This window comes from Mustelus asterias, chromosome 1 (assembly GCF_964213995.1).
Source record: "Mustelus asterias chromosome 1, sMusAst1.hap1.1, whole genome shotgun sequence".
Taxonomy (NCBI): Eukaryota; Metazoa; Chordata; class Chondrichthyes; order Carcharhiniformes; family Triakidae; genus Mustelus; species Mustelus asterias.
This window is the reverse complement of record NC_135801.1, coordinates 82,237,148-82,257,156: the sequence shown is the minus strand read 5'-3', so window position 1 is coordinate 82,257,156 and position 20,009 is coordinate 82,237,148. Positions and strand designations below refer to the sequence as shown.

The 20,009-nt window shown below is 40.7% G+C and overlaps 2 protein-coding genes across 4 annotated transcripts in view; one reads left to right on the top strand and one right to left on the bottom strand.

The window, feature by feature from the left end:
* LOC144508059 (transmembrane protein 144-like) overlaps positions 1 to 12,151 on the top strand; it is a 66,770-nt gene extending 54,619 nt beyond the window's left edge. The window contains exons 11-13 of the mRNA XM_078235877.1: positions 1,124 to 1,221; positions 6,619 to 6,672; positions 12,086 to 12,151. Of these exons, the coding sequence (XP_078092003.1) occupies positions 1,124 to 1,221; positions 6,619 to 6,672; positions 12,086 to 12,151 (218 nt within the window). The remainder of the gene's footprint in view (positions 1 to 1,123; positions 1,222 to 6,618; positions 6,673 to 12,085) is intronic.
* Positions 12,152 to 14,443: 2,292 nt separating this feature from the next.
* Positions 14,444 to 20,009, bottom strand: part of ptpn13 (protein tyrosine phosphatase non-receptor type 13) — a 256,822-nt gene continuing 251,256 nt past the window's right edge. For all 3 annotated transcript variants that reach the window (XM_078214036.1, XM_078214044.1, XM_078214053.1), the window contains one exon: positions 14,444 to 18,859. In XM_078214036.1, coding sequence (XP_078070162.1) covers positions 18,773 to 18,859 — 87 coding nt within the window. In that variant the 3' untranslated portion in view covers positions 14,444 to 18,772. The remainder of the gene's footprint in view (positions 18,860 to 20,009) is intronic.

Sequence of the window (20,009 nt, the reverse complement as noted above, 5' to 3'; positions counted from 1 at the left end):
GCAAATTCTGTTTAATTAACTTCCATCGGCTTTTGATGAAGGTTTGTCGGGGGTTATACATTATTGAGCTGTGCATGGACTTCCAAAAGACATTTGATTAAGTGCCACAAAACAGACTTGTCAGCAAAGTTGAAACCCATGGAATAAACAGGATTCTTGCAGCATTGATACAAAATTAGCTCAGTGACAGGAAACAAAGTAGTAATGAATTTAGTTTTAGAACTGAAGGAAGATATATAGTGAGGTTCCACAAGGGTCAATGTTAGGACCCCTGTTTTTCTTGCAATATATTAATGACCTCGACTTGGGTGTACTGGGAACAATTTTAAAATTTGCAGATGACACAAAATGTGGAAGTGTTGTGAACTGTGAAGAGGGCAGTGATAGACTTCAAGAGGCCAGAGGCAGGCTGGTGAAATGGGTAGACACATGGGAGATGAAACTTAAAGCAGAGAAGTGTGAAGTGATTCATTTTGATGGGAAGAACGAGGAGAGGCAATATAAAATAAGGAGCATTATTCTAAAGTGGGTGCAGGAGGAGAGGGATCTGCGTCTATACATGCACAAGTCTTTGAAAATGTCAGAGCAATTTGAAAAAGCAGTTAATAAAGCACACAGGATTCTGGTCCTTATAAATTGAGGACAAAAACAATGAAGTTTAATGAACCTTAATAATCTGGAGCATTGTGTCCAGTTCTGGGCACCACACTTTAGGAAGGATATGAAGGCAATTAAAGAGGATGTAGAAAAGATTCATGAGAATATTCCAGGGATGAGGACTGAAGTTGATTGCCAAAAGAAGCAAAAGCAACATGAGGAAAACATTTTTACACAGTGCATGGTTAGAGTCTGGCATGCATTGTGTGAGAGTGCGGTTGAAGCAGATTCAACGAAGACCTTCAAACGAGTATTGGATAACTATTTGAAAGGGAAACATTGCAGGGCTATTGCAGGGATAGTCTGTTCATTAATGTCCAATTCTCTGAATTCTCAGTTTGTTGACTAGGCTCTGCACTAGGAGCAAATTCTCTCACAATGCAGTAAATTCTTCTGGCATTTCCTTTACAGAAACAAGTTGTCCATATGTAGACAATTAATGCTTCCCAATTTCTTTCTTTCTTAGCTTTCTTTTCAGGACTCCTGTGGGGAATAGCAAACAGTGCTTGGTTCCTGGCAAACTATTTCCTTGGCGCAGTTATCACTTTTCCTCTTGTTACTGCTGTGAGTATTACTTATATTTGTAAAAGTGTCAAAGGCAACATAAAACAAAATGGAAAAATCTGATTTTATTGTTGAACTTGGATCGGAAAGGGTTTGGGAATACTGATCAGCTGCTGACGCTAAAATCACAAGCAGAACACACAGCTTAGGCAGTGTTAGCAATGTTGTCTGATAAATATAACTGCTCGCAACACCATTGTATCCTGAGAAGACACAGAGAATTATTTGTAATTCATTCTCAGGACATAGGTATCGTTGGCATGCTGCTCTGAGGAGGTGGTGGTGGGTCTTCTTCCTGAACCGCTGCAGTTCTTTGTAGTGATTTGATACAACCGACTGGCTTACTAGGAAACTTCAGAGACAAGTTAAGAGTCAACCATGTCAGTGTGGACTGGAATCACATATAGGCCAAAACGGGTAAGGACAGCAGGTTTCCTTCCCTAAGGGACATTAGTGAACCAGTTGGGTTTTTACAACAATAATTCCATTGCCACAATAGATTCTGCTTCTTAATCACTGCTGAAAGGAACTTCATAAAGGAAGGGGAGAGAGAGGAGGTAGTGAGGCTGAGCGGTTTAGGGAGGGAATTCCTGAACATTGGGCCTAGGCAACTGAAAGTATGGTTGCCAATGATTTGCAAGAGGGAAATTGTGATTAACCATGATGGGTTGCAGGAAGACTTCTAGGGTTTCACTGAATTTGTCCCTGACTTTCTAACCTCTGATATCCATTCATGCACTTAAAGGACAAGCTAGGTACATACTAAAGGGAACTGATCAACGTTCTTGAATACATTCCAAGATTCTCCCTCATCAATCTTTGGGCCAGGTGATGGAGTGCAGTTGAAGGCCTCCTCCCAACTCATGGTGAACTCCCAGCAATATCCCCCCAACTCCTATTTTCTGTACATGGGGCTGCATATGCACACATCTGAAAGGGAATGATGCTGTAAGATTCCTGTTTGTTCAGTGTTCAATGGCCCCAATTTTGTTATTCTCCTGGATGAGGAGGAATTAGCTGGCTCCCCTTTTTTAATCAACCCCACGCCCCCCCACCCCCCAACCCCACCCTCTTTGGTTGGTCGCAACAAGGTTAATTTAAAAGGAATCCCTTCCCCTGTGGATACCTTTTCCCAGTCCAAACGCATTGGTCAGAATGTTACCACCATTCACGCTAGCGGGATTTTCCCAACCTGCTGCAGAGAACAGAGATTTGGCTGGGCGCCAAATTCTCCGACCTTGCTGCAGTGGGAGCATGGCGTGAACGGCTGATAAGATTGCGCCCAATTACTTTGTAGAAGGAGTCAATTCAACCAGGCTTTCTCTTGTCAAAGAAAGAGTAAATTCATTAGTTACTAAAAATCAGAGAAAATAATAAAAATGCAATCCACATGTATGCACGCTGATCAGAAATGAGATGGTAAAAGTCCAGATAAATGTAAAAAAATAAGAATCAGACTTTGACTTGTCCATGAGCATAGATCATGTTACATTGCTGCCACTATGTTGGATGATTTGATTTATTATTGTCACACATGTATTAATGTACAATGAAGAGAATTGTTTATTGCGCTATACAAAACATACCATACATAGAGAAGGAAAGGAGAGGGTGCAGAATGTAGTTTTACGGTCATAGCTAGGATGTAGAGAAACATCAACTTAATGCGAGGCAGGTCCGTTCAAAAGTCTGATGGCAGTCCTTGATTATGCTGGCTGCTTTTCTGAGGCAGCAGGAAGTGTAGACAGTGTCAATGGATGAGAGTCTGGTTTGCGTGGTGGATTGGGTTTCGTTCACAACCCTTTGTAGTTTCTTGTGATCTTGGTCAGAGCAGGAACCATAACAAGCAGTGATATATTCGGAAAGGTGCTTTCCATGGTGCATCTGTAAAAGTTGGTGAGAGTTGTAATGGGCATGCCGAATTTCCTTAGCCTCTGGTAAATTATTCTGGTAAAGCTGACTTTGGCAGTTTACCAGTTGGTTTTCAACACTAGAATCTGCAGGGAGGATGGTGAGGCTTTCCTATTACCTTTTGATGGTGGCTTCTGCTGAGCTTTCTCTCATGAACAGAGAGCTCCTTTGCCTGCTTGTTATTTACAGGGGTGACTGGCTGCTGACTCTTCTTGTCCCTGTGTCACATTCACATGATGTGGAGATGCCGGCGTTGGACTGGGGTAAACACAGTAAGAGTTTTAACAACACCAGGTTAAAGTCCAGCAGGTTTATTTGGTAGCAAATACCATTAGCTTTCGGAGCGCTGCTCCTTCGTCAGATGGAGTGGAAATCAGCACCAGCACCAGCACACAGATCAGGTCTCCAGGTGGCTTTTTATCCTATTTCCCTGTTGTATTGCTGAAGGGGAACAAACAGCATGTCTTTCACCTCAGAGTTGGTTTTCTTTGAACTAGGACCACTTACACATTCTGAGATGGATTTTGGATGTCTGTTGAGATGTGACAATCAGTCTCCATTGTCTCTGCCACCACAGAAGATTAAAGTTCAGTCTTTTGCATCTTTCCCATTTCCCCTTTCAAACACCTATTTGAAGAAGTTCCTGACACCTTTCAGGTGCAACATTGCACGTTCTCCTTGGATTAGTCAGGCAAGTAAAGTCCACAGAGGAATTTTCCAGAAGATGGTCACTTTACACTATTAGCCATCTTTTGCTCAGTGTCTTTGCTTGTATTTGTAAAATAATGCATGTCTCCCTTAAAAAAGGTTTGACATACCCGTAAGTAATTCGGGGCCATCATGGCAAGACTGACCTTAAGACAGTGCAATACATCAGGGAAGGGGAGAGTTATCTAGGCACTTTGTTTCAGAAGACATTCACACTCGTTAGATTAGGGTCTTCTGATGTGGTCCAGAGTCAGGGACAGGAGAGTGTGACTGCAAGTAAGGCAGGTATGTGGATTGAGAAGGTCGAAGTGAAGGATACTCAGCCCTTGCAACTGTCCAACAGGTTCCAGGTTCTTGCAGTTTGTATGGATGAGAGCAGGAGCTGCAAGGTAGAAGAGTGAACTGACCATGGCGCTGTGGTACAGGGTGCAGTTCAAATGGCAACTCTGGATGGGGGGTGATTGCGGGGAAGGAGGGAACTCTGCAAGGGGGGCGATTGGAGTTGGAGGGAGGGAGGGAACTCTGCAAGGAGGGGGGCAATTGGGGTTAGAGGGAGGGAGGGAACTCTGCAAGGGGAGTGATTGGAGTTGGAGGGAGGGAGGGAACTCTGCAAGGGGAGTGATTGGAGTTGGAGGGAGAGAGCGAACTCTGCAAGGAGGGGCAATCAGAGAGGGAGGGAGCAAGGGAACTCTGCAGGTGGGGAGTGATTGGAGATGAAGGGAGGGAACTCTGCAGATGGGGACTATCACGGGTGGGATGGTGATGTCCGAAGGGCGGGTGGAGGGGGGTAGACTGGCACAGGGGGTGTTCGGAGTGGGGCGAGTTTCCCAATGTCCATGGGGGGTGTGGCCTGATATCCATGGAGGGGACGGGGATGGGGATAGACACCAGCACAGGGGGCAATTGGCAAGTGGGTATGGCGGTAGGAGATCTTCCAGTTCACTGGAAGATTGAGGCACCTGTGCAATGGCTCCCCTAAGGCTCGGCAACCAATGAAAGTCTTCTGGCCTTGCTCAGTTATTTGGTGGAAATGCTATGTCTTTCAGCTGAGTTTAGTAAATGAAGTTACAGTTTGAGTTCACAGGATTACTGGCATTTTTTTTAGTTACATCGCCATCTTATACAATCAGAAGGAATAACAGCGAACAAAAACTAAAAATGCTAGAAACACTCAGGAGGTTTGGCAATATTATTGATTTGAAACTCTGATGGGTCCGATTTTAATTCTGTCCAAGTGAATGGGTTTTGAGTGAAAATCTCACCCATTAACTCTGTTTCTCTCTCCGCAGGTGGGTCTTAGGCTGCCAGCTCCCAACATTTTCTGATTAACTGGAGATTTCCTTTGCTTTAGTATTACTATTACAGTGTGAGCCAGTGATTTCAGAGTGCTGTGGGGAGGATGATAGCATGACCAACTCAAGGATTTTAATGTGTTTCAGATATGAGTTTGATGCAATTTTAAATTATAATACCAATGTAATTCTTCAATGATGTTTTCGATTTGATTTATTATTGTCACGTGTATTAGTATACAGTGAAAAATATTGTTTCTTGCGCGCTATACGGACAAAGCACACCATACATAGAAAAGGAGAGAGTGCAGAATGTAGTGCTACAGTCATAGCTAGGGTGTATGGAAAGATCAACTTAATATAGAGTCATAGAGGTTTACAGCATGGAAACAGGCCCTTCAGCCTAACTTGTCCATGCCACCCTTTTTTTGAGGTTGATCCATTCGAAAGTCTGATGGCAGCAGGGAAGAAGCTGTTCTTGAGTCGGTTGGTACGTGACCTCAGACTTTTGTATCTTTTTTCCGATGGAAGAAGGTGGAAGAGAGAATGTCTGGGGTGCGTGGGGTCCTTGATTAAGCTGGTTGCTTTTCCGAGGTAACAGGAAGTGTAGACAGAGTCAATGGATGGGAAGCTGGTTTGTGTGATGGATTGGGCTTTGTTCACAACCCTTTGTAGTTTATTACAGTCTTGGTCAGAGCAGGAGCCATATCAAGCTGTGATACAACCAGAAAGAATGCTTTCTATGGTGCATCTGTAAACGTTGGTGACAGTCATAGCAGACATGCCAAATTTCCTAAGCCTTCTGGGAAAGTAGACACATTGTGGGCTTTCTTAACTATAGCATCAGCATGGAAGGACCAGGACACGTTGTTGGTGATCTGGACACCGAGAAACTTGAAGGTCTCGACCATTTCCACTTCATCCCCATCGATGTAGACAGGGCATGTCCTCCACTACGCTTCCTGAAGTCGATGACTATCTCCATTTTGCTGACATTGAGGGAGAGAGTATTGTCATCGCACCAGTTCACCACATTCTCTATCTCTTTCTTGTACTCTGTCTCATCATTGTTTGCGACCTGACCCACTACAGTGGTGTCATCAGTAAACTTGAAAATCAAATTGGAGGGGAATTTGGCCACAGTCATAGGTGAATAAGGAATATAGTAAGGGGCTGAGGGCACAGCCTTGTGGGACACTGGTGTTGAGGATGACTGTGGAGGAGGTGTTGTTGCTTATCCTTACTGATTGTGGTCTGTGGGTTAGGAAGTCTAGGATCCAGTTGCAGAAAGAGGAGCCGAACCCTCGGCCATGCAGGTTGGAGATGGGTTTTGTAGAAATAATGGTGTTGACATCATGCAGATGAGTGTCAATCTGTTACACATGTAAATGGATTTGAAGAATTAACTTTTACTGATGCACTAAAAGTAATTTTGTACTTGACTGTAAAAAAACAAATGATCCCAATTTTCTTTTTCACTTTTCAGGGTCCTGCCGTAATCTCTCTAACATGGGGAGTTTTTTACTTTAAAGAGATAAAGGTCAGTTAATTTGAATGTTGAAGGTGGGTTTAGAAGTCTGAATTGCTTAGTTCACAATAAACAGGAACTGTAACATTTTCCTGCAGCCATGATAGAGGATTGCCACTTGACATTATAGAAAAGTGGCTGCAGGTTTAATTGTCATTACATACAAGCTCAGCCAGACTGCTTCAGCTGGCTTCAGTTCGAGGCTGCATCATCATTCTTTTGAGTAGCATGTTCAAGAGTACCATTATGTGTGGCTTAAAACTAAATCACTAATATCTAAAAAACTAATATCAGAACAGAATACAGAGAGAAAAAAATATATACTGAGTGGTATGTTACTCTTTAAAAAATGGTTAGTTTAAGTTTATTTATTAGTGTCACAAGTAGGATTACATTAACATTGCAATGCAATGAGGTTGCTGTGAAAATCCCCCAGTCGCCACACTTCGGCACCTGTTTTCGTACACTTAGATGAATAAGCCACGCTAAATTGCCCCTAACTAGCACCTCTTTTGGACTGTGGGAGGAAACAGGAGCACCTGGAAGAAACCAATGCAGACACGGGGAGAACGTGCAGACTCTGCACAGTGACCCAAGCCGGGAATCGAACCCATTGTGAGGCAGCAGTGCTAACCATTGTGCCACCATGCTGGAGGCTGGTTACAGGCCAGAGCTGCACTTCATAATGTTACAACATTTAAAAGCAAAGAAATTGTGCAAAATTTGTATGAAACTTTAGTTCGATCACACTGTGAATGTAGTTCAGGGCTCTATACAACATAAAGGATGTAGAGACATTGGAAGACTTGTAAAAGAATTTACAGGGATGATAAAAGAACTATTGAGAAAGGTTGAAGAAGCTTGGGTTTGGTCCTCTGAAAAAAGGGAAGACTGAATTAATAATTTTTAAAGTTTTGATAGAACTTTAAAATTTTGAAAGTTCACTTGTAGGAAAGTCCAAAACTAAGGGCCATAGGTATAAGATAATCATTAATAAATCCAGTAATGAATTCAGGAAAACATTTTAAACCCTGGTCTGTGGTGCAGATATGGAACTTACTGCAACATGAACTAATTAAAACAATAGGCACATCCATTTTAGGGGAAACTAGATAAGTACATAAGGAGGAGGAACAGGAGGATTTATGATATGCTGTATAAGCACTACTTAGAACAAGTGGGCTGAATGGTCTATTTCAGTGTGAGATTACACTATGGAGTTCTATGTGATAACTGTGTACAATGCTGTCTGATACCTTCTGCAGCCCAAGAATATACCAAATTATATTGGTCAGTACCGTCCAGTTCATGTGAATATCATGCAGTCATTGGGGGGGGGGGGGATTCTCCCAGCCCGCTGCACTGCGCTGCTCTAGCAGCGCAATGGGCTGGGAGACATCAGCGGAGGCCGTTTCATGAGCTTCCCTCTGGGTGCCCGAGCCTCTGCAAATCTCCGGCCCAAGCTCTGCTCTGGAAATTGGCGTGGAGCTGATTTCAATATTTAAATGAGCATCTCCATCTTACTAGCGGGCCTGGAACTAAAATCTCCGGGCCCGCTAGCGTCTCCGCCCCGCCGCCAGGAGTGGTTCCCTCCAGCAGGGTTTATTACTGCTCCCCGCTAATGGGGAACAGGTAGCCTGACCTCGCTGGAGGGAATAGAAGCCATGGAGGCTCCACAGGAGGTTGGGGAAAGGGAGGAGGTGCCCGATCGTCATTACCAGCCTGGCCCCCTAGCACTGCTCAAGGAGCAAAATGGCAATGCCCAAGGGGCACCTTGGCATTGCCCATCAGGCATCGGGCAGTGACAAGAGGGTGGGGCCTATTGGGGACAGTCGGTGGGAGTGGATGGGTCCCACTGCCACTCTGCACAAAGACTGCAGGCAGAAGAAGGGAAGACAGTGATAGGGCTGGCCATTTTGTGGGGGGGGGGGGGGGGGGGGGGCGGCGGTGGTGGTGGTCAGGGCTGCTGGGGAGGGGTCTGGGAAACCAGTGATCAGGGGATGGGGGGGAGCGGAAGGGCTGTGATGGGAGGTTGCAGAGACTGGTCAGCAATCGGGAGGCTGGCAGGTCGGGGCCACTGTGCATGCGCCGATCTCGGTGCAGTGGCCCACTCAGCGCTATGCTGCGGTCTCTCCAGTGGGAATAGGCCCTGCCCACAAATTTTCAGAGGGAATCCCATTAGGGCACTCTGCAGTGCTCAGAGTGTGGGAGATTCAATCTGAAAATCCCACTAAAAAACCAACAGGTGTTATTTTCATTCGAATTGGGGACTTAGAATTTTTTGGGGAGAATCCTGGCTGTGGTGTTTGTTTTCAAAAGTTATATTTTTAAGGAAGTGAGTGTAATTGGACCCAAAATAATTTTCCCCTCCGGGACATGAATAAGCTTTCATAATAATTCCCAGCTTATATAGTTACATCATTATATTACTAAAGATTAGTGAAAATAATATTCTTCTTTAATTCGACAAGACCTTTCTATTTACCCGTCACTTATGGTGCTTATGGTGGAAATCCAAATGAATGCTCTTTGCTCCTCCTGGTGTTGGGTCTTTATAAGCAGCTCATAGCTGTTTGACTTTGATAATACATTGCAGTTCTGCACACATGTATGTATTGACAGTAATGGCAAAATAATTACAGAGGACCAATGCACATTATTGATTCCTATGGCAATTAAGAGAAGGCAACAAATTACTATATTAACTGAGCAGCTAAGGAATTATAACATTTACATTGAGGACATTGGATTCTTTATGCACCTCAATCTACATTATTAGATGAAAATTAAGTATCTTGTATTGAATGAGTTTGGGCAGTCCTGTTTGAATTGGTTGGTTGTTTCTGGGAGGTGGCCTGATAACTGAAAACTGTTCAGTAAAGCCCATTATTTTAAGAAAATTATTACAATTGGGCTTGAGGTAATTTTCTCCACGAGATGAGCAAGCCTCAGTCAGGTTTCAGTTCAGCACCAAAATGGCTCTGATCAATGTCACAAATGATTGCCTATGTTACTATGATTAAGGTAAATTATCACTCAACATCCTTCACAATTTATCTGCAGTCTTTGATATGGCTGACCACACTATCCGCCTCCAATATTTCTGCACAATTATTCGGCTGGGCTCCATTCTTAACCATCCAACCGTAGCCAAAGAATTACCTGCAATGGCTTCTCATCCGACTCCTACATACATTACCTCTGGTGCTTCCTAAGGATCTATCCTTGGCCACATCCTTTTCTCATCAATATGTTGTTTCTTAGTTGCATAATCTAAAACAGGTCGGGACACACATATACACTGACGAAATCCAGCTCTACCTCATCACCATCTTTCTCACCTCCTCCATTGAATCAGATTAAAAACTGCTTGCTTGACACTATTGGATGAGCAGAAATTTGCTCCACTAAATATTGGGAACATTGAAGTTACTGTCTTCAGTCCTTGCTACAAACTCTGCTCCCCAGCCATCAATTCCATCCCTTGCCCTGTTAACTGTTGGATGTTGAACCAGGCTGTTCACAACCTTGGAATCATATTTAACCCCTAATCACATACCCACTCCATCACCAAGAGTACCTACTTTCATCCACATAACCATCCAAATCTATCCATCCCTGTCTTAGCTCATCTGTTAAATCCGTGTCTTTGTCAAATTAAGACTTGATTATTTGAACTTGAATCCAAGACTAAGTTGTTCTTCAACGTAGGAGGTATCATTGATAGCGAAGTTATCAAAAATTACAGGGAGATCTTGATCAGTTAGGGAAGTGGGCTGAGGATTGGCAAATGGATTTCAATATAGATAAGTGTGAGGTGTTGCAGTTTGGAAAGTCAAACCAGGGTAGGACTTGTACAGTGAATGGCAGGGCCCTCGGAAGTGTTAAGGAACAGAGGGGCCTAGGAGTACAAGTACATAATTCATTGAAAGCGGTGTCACAGGTAGACAGAGTGGTGAAGAAGGCAATTAGTACACTGGCCTTCATCAATCAGGGCATTGAGAACAGGAGTTGGGACATTATGTTACAGTTGTATAAGTCGTTGGTTAGGGTGCACTTAGAGCATTGCGGACAGTTTTGGTCACCCTGTTATAGCAGAGACATTGATAAACTGGAAAGAAGATTTACAAAGATGTTACCAGGACTAATGAGCCTGAGTTATAGGGAGAGGTTGGCCAGGCTAGGACTTTATTCCTTGGAACGTAGGACAATGAGGGGGTGATCTTATTGAGATGTAAAAAAATCACGAGGGGCATGGATAGGATGAACACACAGTCTTTTTCCCAGGGAAGAGGAATTGAAAACTAGAGGGCACAGTTTAAGGTGAAAGGGGAAAGATTTATAAGGCACCTGAGGGTCAACTTCTTCATGCAGAGGGTGGTGCGTATATGGAATGAGCTGCCAGAGAAAGTGGTTGAGGCAGGTGCAATAGCAATATTTAAAAAGCATTTGGATAATTACATGGATGGGAAAGGATTAAAGGGATGTGGGCCAAACACAGGCAATTGGAACTGACTGGGAGGGCACCATGGTCGGCATGGACCTTTTAGGCTGAAAGGCCTGTTTCCGTACAGTATTGCTCTATGACTGCTCTGGGTAACTGTAGTTCATCTCAAACTCTACTGCTCATATCCTAATCTTCATCCCTGAACTGCATTGGCTCCTAGTCTGACAAAACCTCAATTTTAAATTTTCCTTCTAGTTTTTAAAATTCCTCCATGGCCTTGCCCCTCCTTATATTTGAAATTGCCTCCAGTCCCACAATCCTTGGCAATATATGTGCTCCTGCAGTTCTGGTCTCACCAATTTTGATTATTTCACCATTGTTGCCTATGCATTCAGTTGCTGAGGCCCAAATATCTGCAAGTCCCTCCTTATATTTCTATGCTGCTCTGCTCTCTTTCCTTTAATACTCTCCTTAAAATCTACATATGAGTGGGCTTTTGATCACCCATCGTAATACTTAGTCAAATGTTAACTTTTCTGTGATACCTCAAGGTGTTTTACTACATCAGTGATGTGATATAAATACAAGTTGTTGTTATTTGTGCAGTACTGTTTGCTTTGCCCAAACAGTATCCCATTGTCTGCCTCACCATTGAAATGCATTGAAATTTCTTTAATGGCTTGATAGACACAAAATACACTCACCACATAAAGTTAAGTCTTGTTCATTTCAGTCTAGGTATCCTTTTATTGACATGACAAATGATAACTTATGTATGAAGTCTCATTCCTTCAGGTTTTAATTATTTTGATTTTAAAAATTTAGAATTTAAAATTAAAACTTTAAAACCCTTTGTCCTTTTTAAAAATCTCAATCTAACCTTCCTTTCTTTCCCTCCAGTTCCCTTTTTTGTAACTGATTGACATTGAATTCACTAATTTTGCACTAGCTTTGCAATCCCAATTTTTCAATACACAGTTCTCTGCCCTGTTCACTCAGGAGGAGCCAGCTACTGGTGTCCATCAGCACAACATTATCTTTTAGCAACTTGCTAATGCAAAGATTTTAAAATGTTGGGAAGCAAGGGCAAATCTAACTGAAGATAACCATGGTTAGACCTGGCACTGAAACTGTTCATTTACCTCGCTATTTGTTACATTATACACTATTCTTCTTTCTTAGAGAGGGGAATTGTGGTAGCATGGCATACATTTCATAAGCCAACATACCATATCAAGCATTTGCTGTTTGATCCTTTGTTGTTTACCTTAATTTTTGAGTGGTTTAGACATACTCCAGTTCATTGTGAAAGTCTGGTCAATTTATTGGAAGAGTATGTGATACTAAATCAAATTAGAATTCTTCCATAATGCCCCAAAAATTATGCTTTGTACAGAGTGAACAGCTCCATGAAATATTCCCATCATTTTACTAGGCTGATAAAGAATAACCAATCACATTTACTTACCAGGTGCTATGTTTCTGACATATTTACAAAATATTCTACTTGTGAAGCTGTGCTGGACAAAATTTAATGGAATGGATGGTTAAAAATTTCACCATTCAAACTCTCTTCCCCACTACCAAACTCTCAGGTGAAGCAATTTAAAAAGTATATTAATCTGTTTGGTGCAACTGTCCACCAATCACTAAATTCTTAGTAATTTAAGTCAGATGTATTGCTTAATTAAGATATACTTTCTTCCTTTTTAAAAAAAGATACAACTATTTTTCCGCCAGGGTTTACAGAATTTCATAATACTGGCTATTGTGCTTGCTGTTGCTCTTACTGGAACAATACTCATTGGCTTATCTAAAATAGAGGGAATCGCCTGATGCATATTGTTGAACAACAGAATAACAGAGTACCTACCATTTCTCAGGAGGAACACAAACCCTTCCGTATTGTACCTGATAAAAATTATAATAAATATTTGATTGTATCTTGGTGTGCAACAGTATGTCATACTTCCAATTTGAGATTATCATAACATGGAGTCTTATACAGCCGAAGGACATTGATTCAATGATTATATAAATCATACTGGATGGAAAGAAGCGAATTGTAAGGTTGTAACCTAGTTGAAAGATATTGGTGTTACAACGGAGGGAGTTGTTCTCAAGTTTGTTATCTGGATCCTGATACCTGTTGCCAATGCATTTTTTTTCTAAATTAGTATTCTTTGTGAGTTGTATCATAAACTAATGAAAAGAAGCAATTTGGATCTCTGGAAAATAACAAACAATGAAAGGAGTTAGGTGACCATTAATATAGTAGAGAACAAGATATACCCTAAGTGCACTTTTCCCCTACGTCCTATTTAGCCTTTTACTGGCTAACACTTCAGCTCAGATTTTGTGGTTTAAAACAATGGTGGAACTGTTGACATTAGCCTCCAAAACTCTGTGATACCGATGGCAATACCTAGTATCTGCATGTGTCCAGAATCCAGAAAGTGCTGTTAGTCATTTCCCACTCTGCAGGATGTGCGGTTGAAGTCCCTGCAGATGGAAAACATCTAGAAATCTCAGATTTGATGCGAACCTTCACCTTTTACGCTATTACTCTGGAAGAATGACCCATCCCTGTTGAGTGAGGTGTCACTACATTTTTAATGATGTGCTGAATCATGATTACGGATGAACTTCCCTGGCCCTGAAAAACTAATTTACATTTGTGCATTGCCAAATTTCTATTTCATGAGAAAAAAATCAAGTTAAATTCATTTTAAAACTTATATTTTATGTTCCCAACTTAATCTGATATGTATTTCCCAATCATTATTTTGCTCTCTGTAAAATAATTTAAAAAGTGAAAGAAAAATCACTGCCTCCTCCTGACATTACTTCAAAATAATTGGCTGTTTAGCTTGCTCGATGCTGTCACCCTTGCTGGGTACTGGAGATCCCCCAGGTGCCAAAATGAAAGGAGCATTGAGAAAGGTGAAATTCACATCACAGTCATTGCTAGATCTATCCTGGGCAGCTTTCTTCGCGATCAGTTCTGAGAAGCAGTAAGACCACTAAATCAGGCCCTTTTGTGGTAATTAATTTTGTTCATTCTATGGGTCCTTTCACTCTTTGGGAGCAAGCTAACAGAGAGGCCACCGTAATTTAGATGGCATTAGCAAGTAGAAGGTTACAGAGACACGAAAGTAGAGCAGAGAGAAGAATAACAGGCTCAAGATTAAATTCAAGAAAAGTAAAAAGGGCTCTTCTAGCTGGTCATTAGGTTTAGGAGATTCTCATGCACAGGCCACCAGTCTGTGCTCCCTAAAATACTGAATATTCTAACATAACCTATCACTGCTAAAATTAGATCATAAACACTAACTTATGATGTCAAAGTGTTAATCAATTGTTGTTGAATTAGAATTCCAATCAGGAACTGAGGGAAAATAGTTCAGATTAGTTAGACAAATCATAGAAGCCCAATCACAGGACCATGCACGCTCAATGTGGTAATAACCTGGTGCTTTAGGCATTATTTTATTGATACAAGACAGATGCAGAAGATTTACTAGGAGGATCAACATTCTCATTTAATGATGATTAGTAAGGGACAATAACGAAACCAAAATAATGTTAGTATTAGTGGGATAATTAGATGCTCTTATAACAGAAAATGGAGAGATAAGTGAGCTATAGAGGATAAAAAGGATTTGTAAATGTTTTATTTATGAAATGCAGTCACCAATCAGAAGTGATCGTCTGTCTTCAACATGCAAGGTTTAACTGAGAATGTTTTTATTGAGAAATAATACATTTAGATTGTAAGGTGAAACACCAGGGAATCATTGATAGCTATATGCTAACTGTTGTGTAGAAATTAAAATGTAAATAAAGACTGCTTGAACATTTGTTTCCCGGTCTGATTCTGGTTGGCGTGTATTTATGTCATAGCTGTCCAAAGAAATGTTATCCCCCCCACTTGGTTTAACATAAAAAGTGAAGTGCAGTAGAACATTCTAGAACAGCTAATCAATTCTTAACAGACACAATTAAATATCACCATCATGAAGTGTTTGCCTTGGTCGTTTGGATCAGTATGCATAATTTCTGGTGTAAAGGTACTGCCGATAAATCAACATGGTCAGTCATACACAATTTAATTGAGACCTAAATACTGCAGGACTGTGGTCATTGCTGAGGACTCACATTCATCACCAATGTGGCTCCTATGACCACATTTGAATCTCAGATCACAAAAGCTATAAATGATAGAGCATATCTGTAAGTATGTGTTTCTGAAGATTAGTACTCTTTCATTAATGATGTTATAGGCCATATATTGCAAACCAAATCTAAGATAATAGACCTTCATTCAAGATGGCTTGGAATCTAAGTATGATGATAGGAAGACTGTCCTGGAAACTGGGAGAACTTGAGATCTGGTTGCACCTATGATCAGCCTGGCTGCGATGGCTGATTAATTATACCGTTTGACTTAATTTTGTTGCTACGATTTCTGCAATTATCACCCATCGATAAAAATCAATGAGAAGGCACCGAAATTCCTGATTTTACTTGAAGTTCTGGAATTTCCATCCGGCCAGGCAATCATAAACTAAATCACTAAATGTGACCTGGCAGTGCAGTGAGCCACCCTGCAGAAAAGCTAAGTGATCAGAATATTCAACTTCTAAATGTTGCAACTGCAGATAAAGAGGCAAGTGGATTGAAATAATTCCAATTTACAAATTTGAGACCCCAATTTTCTTTTTTTTTACTTTAAATGGATTATATACAGACAAGCAGTAGTGCTAGCTTAGACTGAACTTGCATTTAAATATTGCCATATGATGAAAACACAAATGCTGTGCTGTATATCCCTGCAATACATATAAAAAGGTTCAGCAGTGTGTTTAGCTTGATGTCCTGAAATACACTCTCCCCATTGGGAAATTGAGATATGCAGCACTATCAGCAATGGAAAAACAACATACATGTACATTTGTAATTTTTATCTTCAGTCCCACGACCAATGGTTCCCAATCTTTTATATGTTGTGATACACCTCTGTACTGAAAATAAATTTTGAGGCACACCTCTTATTTTCTCTGTCTTCTTCCCTGACTGGAAACTTCGTTCTTAACTCCTCCCTGTCCTCTCATCTATTTTTTTAAAAAAAACTCTCCCTCTCACTTTTCCCAGGTTTTTTTCCTTTTTGAGTTTTTGCTTTTTGTGTGATGCATTGGACCTTTGTCTTTAGCTCCAAGTTTTGTTGGTCATGGGCGTGGACCTGACCAATGTAAAAAAATCTAAACCATGACAGTGTGGCTCTTTCCCATCTGGCGCATGCAGAGGAGGCCCAAGATTCCTCGGGTCTTGGAGATGCCAACTACAGAGCTAAGACGAAGGTTAGTTTTAGTTTAATTATGTGAATTTTGAGATCATTTTGAATCTTTTTTTGCGGCAACTTTGGGGGTTTTTACAGCACACTGGTTGGGAACCACTGCCATAGACTGTTTGCTGACATTTGGAAAAGTATGCACAGTTCAGCAATGTAGAAATTACATTTTTGGTAGTGAACTGGCAACCTTTGCTGCCATTGCCTCTCTGAATATGACCACAACTTTAGGATTTAGCACAAGGGCAAATTAGCATGGAATTGCTCAAGTCATTCACTTGTCCACCACAGGCTGTGGAGTTGACACACCTCATATCACCATAGAACAAGTAATGAAATCAATTGATCTGGTGAGAACTCCCCCCTCTTTCACTCTCCTGCATTTAGAAACCCAATAAAAAGGTTGAGCCTTGTTCAATGAAGTGTAGCTGGGTTTTTGATGGTGATTTGAGTAGTAACTACTGTTGAACTACTAAGCTGGCTCTGAAAAAAGATGAAACATTGTTAAATTTCTCCATTATGAATATCTACCATTTTGTTTTTAATCAATTAGAATTTAAAAGATTTTTCCATGACGTTACAGATTTTGCCTTTATCTCATATGTTCCAATCTTTATTCTGCTCTCTGTTAAATTAAGAAGTGATAATGCAACATTGTGCATCATAATTGGAACCCACCATCCCTCCTGTGGCTTCCTGTCCTCTCAAATATCACTCCCCCACATTTCTGCTGACTAACAAGGTTGTTGAACCCACCAGTATTGCAACTCACTTACCACTCTATGAAGACCTGTTGAGGTTCAGGATCAGTCAAGGCCCTTGTGCAACCAACCTCCACCACTAGGGTCTCAGTGCAAACCCTTATGCACTTGTGGAGAGACACAAATGATGCTGCCCATTACTGAGGAATGTACCTCAAAGTGATGGACTAATCATCTTAAACTCAACAAATGAGGAGGCTATCACTTGGCTTTGGTGTCTTCCTTTCGCTAAATAAAATTTTCTGGTTCGCTTTCTGGGAGAATTCTTTAATGTGCTGTGTTTGGATGGCTTGATGATATCACTGTGCTTCAGTGCTGAGGATTCCCATAAAAAAAAACACCACAATCGGTTATATATACGAAGTGTTAAAATTCTCACAGCATAGATCACTAGCTTGCTCAGTAAGTAAAAGCTCCTTAACAACATTTGCAATACCTGGGCCATTGTTAATATGTAATATGCTGCAAATTCAACCTGATTGTGGCCAGACAAAGTGTGGCATAAGGTATTGCATAATGCTGTCTCCATCCAATTAGCAATGGAACTAAATAGGCATTTCTCCAAGTGGTCTCTGTAAATGCAAGCAGTGGAGCATTGCTGTTGGAGTTCGGTCTGCTTCCATGAACATTTCTGCAACATAAATACATGCAACACGTGGAGCAGAACACAAAAATGCAGCATTTCTCATGGAATGGTCCACATTTGAACTTTGACTACAGAGCTTTAAAAACTAGTGCACGTTACTAATTTTAGAAAGAACCACTTATCCATCTGTCTCTTTGAGTCACATGCTTATATTCTGTACAGACTGCAATAAAGTTAAGAAAAAACTTCCATCAGATTCCTTTTCAACAAAAATGATTTCAGAAAAATAGATTAACAGATTATACTTTTTACAAGAAAGCACCCCCATTGGGGCATTCCCACATTTTATTTACAATTTCGGAGTATCCAGTTAATAATACATTTAGATATATCCAGATAAATTTGTTAAACATAACTATGTACAAGAAACATTATCGATGAAAAAGGAATTTAAAAATTGTACATTATACAGGAAACCTTTCACTACCATTGTGAATAATTCCAAAGGCATAAGATCAATACTGCTTCCATTTTGTCTGTACAGTGGTAACCGTACAATAATCAAGAAATAATGCATTGAACAGCTTCCAGCAAATATTGCAATCTGTACTGAATGCATTTGCAACAAGGTCAGCATTAGCAATATATTTTTCAGATGCATCTGCTATCATAAATTCTTAAATATTACCACAGTTCAGCATTTGCATGAGGCATACTGATTTTGTAAGTTTACATTTCCAGTTTGTAACAGACACTAGCAACTACAAAATATTCAGCTTTTGATAATGTTTTGCTAAATTCTGTACTTTGTCCTGCAGGTTATTCTTTAGACAAATTCACGTTGTCTTTGTGGTCAGAATAATAATGTATTCATATATTTGTAGAATAAGGCTTGTTGGTTGGTGATATAGCAGTTTTTTTTGTTTCTGCAGTAAGGAGATTTCCAGTTATAACCATTTCAAAAATCTTTATTGTGCCATTGCCATTTCTTTCTCCCTCAGTTGAAGTTGCGAGAGTATATGTAGGATGACTTGATAGCAGAATATATACTGAGCCTATACATAGAAACACAGTTTTTTAAAAAAGTTGTGCTTCGTTGAACAGATCATTCATGAATTAAAAAAACACTTGCATTTGCTTAGCTCCTTTCATGGCCACAGAATACCCCTTAGCACTTTACAGCCAATGAAGTTAAGTGTAGTTACTGTTGTACTGAAGGAAATGCAGCAGAAAACCCATGCACAAGCTCCCACAAATAGTAAGGAAACAATGATCAGATAATTTTTGTTTTAATGACGTTAATTGAGAGATAAATCTTGGACAGGACACCAGGGATCATACACTTGCCTTTCTTTGAAACAGTGTCATGGGATCCTTTAAACCTTTGAGAGAGCATATGGGATCTCGCTTTAACCTCTCACCCGAAGATGGAAAACATGCGACAGCCCACCTATCGTCCAGACTTAAATGATCAGAACTGGTTCTATTATTAACCCACTAAATTGTTACAAAGGCATTTCACTGAACAAGCCATAATACAATGTTCAGTTACATTTAATAGAAGATATTTAGGACAGTGAAAAGCAGTGACATGATTGGGCATATTAGTCTGTGATAATTATAATAAAATGGCGTTTACAGATTGGACTGTTTTTCATTCATCACTTTTCATACCTTTAAATAAATACACAGAACTTCATAACAAAATCAATTTGATCTTACATAGGATACACAACACAGGCCATTTGGCTTGACGAGTCCATGTCGACATTAATGCTCCACTTGAGCCTCCTCTCACCTTTTCTCATTTAAGGTCACCCCTCAGCTTTCTATTTCTAATAGAAAATGAGATCCAGGTTTTGTTCATTCTCTCCTGATAGTTATACTGTGCATTTTTGGTATCATCCTTGTAAATGTGTTTTTGTGCTCTCTCCAATGCCTTGATATCTTGGTTGGGTAGGGGGGGGGGGGGGGGGTGGTGGTGTTGTGTGGGTTGAAAAAGTCTACTTTGTCGTGCTTTATTTATTTCCCTAATTGAGAGCTACGGTGGGTGTCACAATTATGGGATCATTTATTATATTCAAAGCAGGTGGCTTGCACCTGTAAAGACTCTTCAGATTTGTAGGTCAGAGTGGCTCACAACTGTGTTCTGCTATGGGATCTCAGATACATTTTCCAGGCAATAGAAGAAGAAAGTTACATAGC